Source organism: Austrofundulus limnaeus, unplaced genomic scaffold, assembly GCF_001266775.1.
Source record: "Austrofundulus limnaeus strain Quisiro unplaced genomic scaffold, Austrofundulus_limnaeus-1.0 Scaffold2676, whole genome shotgun sequence".
Taxonomy (NCBI): Eukaryota; Metazoa; Chordata; class Actinopteri; order Cyprinodontiformes; family Rivulidae; genus Austrofundulus; species Austrofundulus limnaeus.
This window is the reverse complement of record NW_013955078.1, coordinates 1-3,680: the sequence shown is the minus strand read 5'-3', so window position 1 is coordinate 3,680 and position 3,680 is coordinate 1. Positions and strand designations below refer to the sequence as shown.

Sequence of the window (3,680 nt, the reverse complement as noted above, 5' to 3'; positions counted from 1 at the left end):
TTATTGCTACTCTGTCCCTGGTTTTTGTTGGTTTCACGGTGAAATCTGCGGGCATGGCGATCGTCCATGCCTACACGAAGATCCGCAAAGAGTTCGGCCGCCCGGCTGTGTTTTCGGACCAGCCCGCGAAGCTGCTGCTGGACGTTCATCCGGATCCGAACCTGGAGGCGAAATTCATCCAGAAAACCCAGAGACATATGGCCTCTCAGGCCTCCCCGGTGATGTCCGAGCACCAGGTAAAGCGCTTATAAGTTATTTTATGAAGAAACTACCAGTGGTGGAGAAAGTACTCAATACTGTTCTTAAGTAAAAGTACAGATAAACAGACAAATATGTAGGGGAGACCGGGGACAGAAGCAACAAGGGACGGTTGCAACACGTCATTTTTCTCCAAACAGAAACAAGCTAGAGTGATGACACTCACACTGTACATGCTCAGTTAGATGTCCCACCTTGCAAAGAAAAAGTAAGCAGGTTCAAAAACTGCTCCAGGATTTATTCGGAAAAAAAAAACTGTTTTTGAGGTACCAAAGTATTTTTTTTTTTTGCTTAGCTTTATTTTTGTTACACTGTTGTCACTGTTTTTGTGATCCAGCTCAAACTTATATGGTTTAAACCAGTGATATGTTGACTTTTAACTAATGTGGTTAACATGTATTCAGATGAGCTTTTTTAGCTAACACATGAGGTTTTATCATGGCTGACAGGAAGGGGGACAGTTGCAACAGTTGTTGCAAATGTCCCCATATCATAAATCCATATAAAAACTGAGCACATACAGATTATGTTTAAATTGAGTTTACACTTAAAAGGGTATTGGGTTTTCATGACAATTTTATAGTTTAAAACTTATAAGTGTTTAAGATGTATTTTCTACAGTTGTTGTTTTCAACAATGGATTTAAAATCCCAGTTTCTTTCAATGTAAATTTTGCCTAATGTAGGCGTACAGTACAATAGGCAAAACAAAAGTTAATTGCCTCACAAATTGTTCTATTATCCTTGTTTCTAAAAGTCAACTTTATTTTATATCAGTTTGAGTCTTTGACATCTGTAAGGTCTACTCATCACGGCTCTATATTCGTCATTTGATCAAAAAGAATAAATAAATAACACAGTGATATCATTAAAACTTACAGTTTTTATTAATTTTGCAATAATATAAATATAAAAATACTACAACTTTCATTTAAGGTGAAATATATTGTATTAATAATAAATTGTAACCACCCCCAAACAATGTTGCAACTGTCCCTAGTCCCCGGGGTCAGTTGCAAAATCTGACTTTTTATTTTCAAATGCAAATTATGAAAAATGTATATTCTTTAATCATCTATAAATGGTTTTGACTATTAACAGACAYATGTAAGTTTATTGTATTAAAATTTGGTTTGTCTAATTCAAACCATCTCTGAGTAATAGAGTGAAATGTAAAAAGTGTTGCAACTGCCCCCGGTCTCCCCTACTAGCTAATTTTAGACTTTATTAAATANGAAACGGGCGTCTCTTGAACGTTACTTTACACCCGGACTCTGACCGCAGCAGAAGCACCGTGAGTGTGTGGAGCCAGTTTATATTCTGTGTGGAGCTAAAAGAAAATAAATGTTTGGATAAAAACTACTCCATTCGTCGACTGATGTCTTCAAGCTGCAACACTTGCAGTAAGCAAGAACAATACAATAATAAACAACTTTGCAGTGCTGTTTCAGAGTCAAATGATCGATAAGATGCGTCATTCTGCTTCATCATCAAACTAAATCATATTTCACACATTTTAGATAAAAATAAAATAAAGTCTGACAATGACAGTTAGATGCTTGTATTATATATTTTTAAAAAAATAATCAGTGCAAAAATAATTACAAACCAGAAACATTTATGGAGGTTCCCGGATCAATGATGCCACTGTTGGGGCGCACACAGTATCTGCGAGGTGCGGTCGTCTTGACTTTGAAACACACATTCCTGTCTGTGGGGTTTGTGAGCTTCAGAGTGGCGGTGACAACATCTGTAAACGGGCCTGAGGAGGACAAAGACAAGTCCAGTGACTCCAGGTTCTGCATGTATGCTTATTTTTCCAGATGTATTCCAGCGATTTTACAACAGCTCATCTTGACTCGTGCATCTTATTTTAAAGCAGTGCATGTGTGTAATAAAGGGCGTGTGAGGTGTTTGAGGGACTACACGGATTTCCCCACGTAAAAACCACCCACACCAATCATTACAATTATAGAAAATACATCATTAAGCTAAACCCTCAGCAAAAATTACACTAAATGACTGCAAAACTACTGTTACTTTTTGTACGTGCGGCACTGTAATCTTACACTCTCATAAGACCAATCAATCATGTTTTGCAACTGAAGCATTCAGTCTTTTTGCTAATAAAGCTTGCTTTTGGAGATATTATTTAAACAACCTGACTTTTGCTGTGTTACACTGTGCAGAGTGGGCGTAGGCATCTTCTCAGTACTCAAATCTCTGCAATAATCACTCAGTGTGCAGACCTTTTACTATTCTGTTTCAATAGGGCAGGATTTGATTAATTTTATACAGAAGTAAAAGAAAAAAACTGTTACTATTTGTAGTACTCCGCTTGTGTTTACCGTTTGGGACACAGAAAAGCTGAGAAGGAATTCGGATTGCGTGTTAAGCGTAAATCTCTAAATCAGATATTTCTAGATTAATTAGTGTTGTGAAAAGAGCATGGAAATAAGGCTGAGTAATGATTCCCGGACTGTGGAAAATACTAGAATAGTCACTTCTCGACAAGCATGTGTGAACAACAAAAACACTTGCAACATGACTAATTTTAATCTACATGGTGTTTTACGTACTATCAGATGCTGAAAGGCAGTAAATAAAGCATACGAGAGAAAATAATGACACGTCGGGCCTGCCCTGACGCTGCAATGACAGCTAGCTGTTCGATTAGCTTAACGCTAACAGTTAGCAAGTTACAATCATCGCACACGGCGCCGACTTTCTTGACACAGACAGCATTTAGATTTATTATTGATAGATTTTACAACATTACAAGTTGACAGCACAGTAGCAAAGGCTAAACGTGGCTACAGAGGCCAGTCACTGGCTAACAGCTACTGTTAGCGACCTAACAACGGCCCTGGACTCCGCCTCAAAGTTACCTCGGAATTTCAGTTCTTGTGGCGGCTCCAGCAGCAGGACTTGTTCTGGTCTGGCCATGTCCCACAGCTTCTCTGTCTGTCGTCACAGGCAGCAACAACTAAAGGCCCGCGGGGGTCGAGCAGCTGGACTCTGAAGAAAAAAGGAAAACAACCCAGTTGTTCTCCGCTTTCCAACGGGAAGAATGGTAAGCAAATCCGATAGCACTCCTGCTACTGAGTGAAACCGACAGCTGCTGTGGAGGTTAGCTTACAGCTAACTCTGCTAGCAGCCGGAAAAGTTAGCCTGCGCATGCGCATTGTATCATCCAGTTTGATCCATTTTACCCATTATGTTTTTGCATTTATGACATTTATTATTGTCTGGTGTATTGTTCAATTTTCTAAAAAGAATGAAACTGAGGGTTGAGATAATATATATATATATATATATTTTTTTTACTCCAGGTATAAATAAACCTGGAACAATTTCCTTTTAATTGAAGTCAATTTGTAGTCAGAAACAACAGCGCCCCCTGGAAACGTAATACATAATGGC

General features: G+C 38.6%; 1 protein-coding gene across 2 annotated transcripts in view; it reads right to left on the bottom strand.

Annotated features, from left to right (window-relative positions):
• LOC106511321 (vesicle-associated membrane protein-associated protein B/C) overlaps window positions 1-3,423 on the bottom strand; it is an 8,828-nt gene extending 5,405 nt beyond the window's left edge. The window contains exons 1-2 of one of the 2 annotated variants that reach the window (XM_014000074.1): window positions 3,146-3,423; window positions 1,867-2,019 (exon numbers count right to left, since the gene is read on the bottom strand). In XM_014000074.1, the coding sequence (XP_013855528.1) occupies window positions 1,867-2,019; window positions 3,146-3,203 (211 nt within the window). In that variant the 5' untranslated portion in view covers window positions 3,204-3,423. The remainder of the gene's footprint in view (window positions 1-1,866; window positions 2,020-3,145) is intronic. The other variant, XM_014000073.1, reaches the window with a different exon arrangement.
• Between the last annotated feature and the right edge of the window lie 257 nt (window positions 3,424-3,680).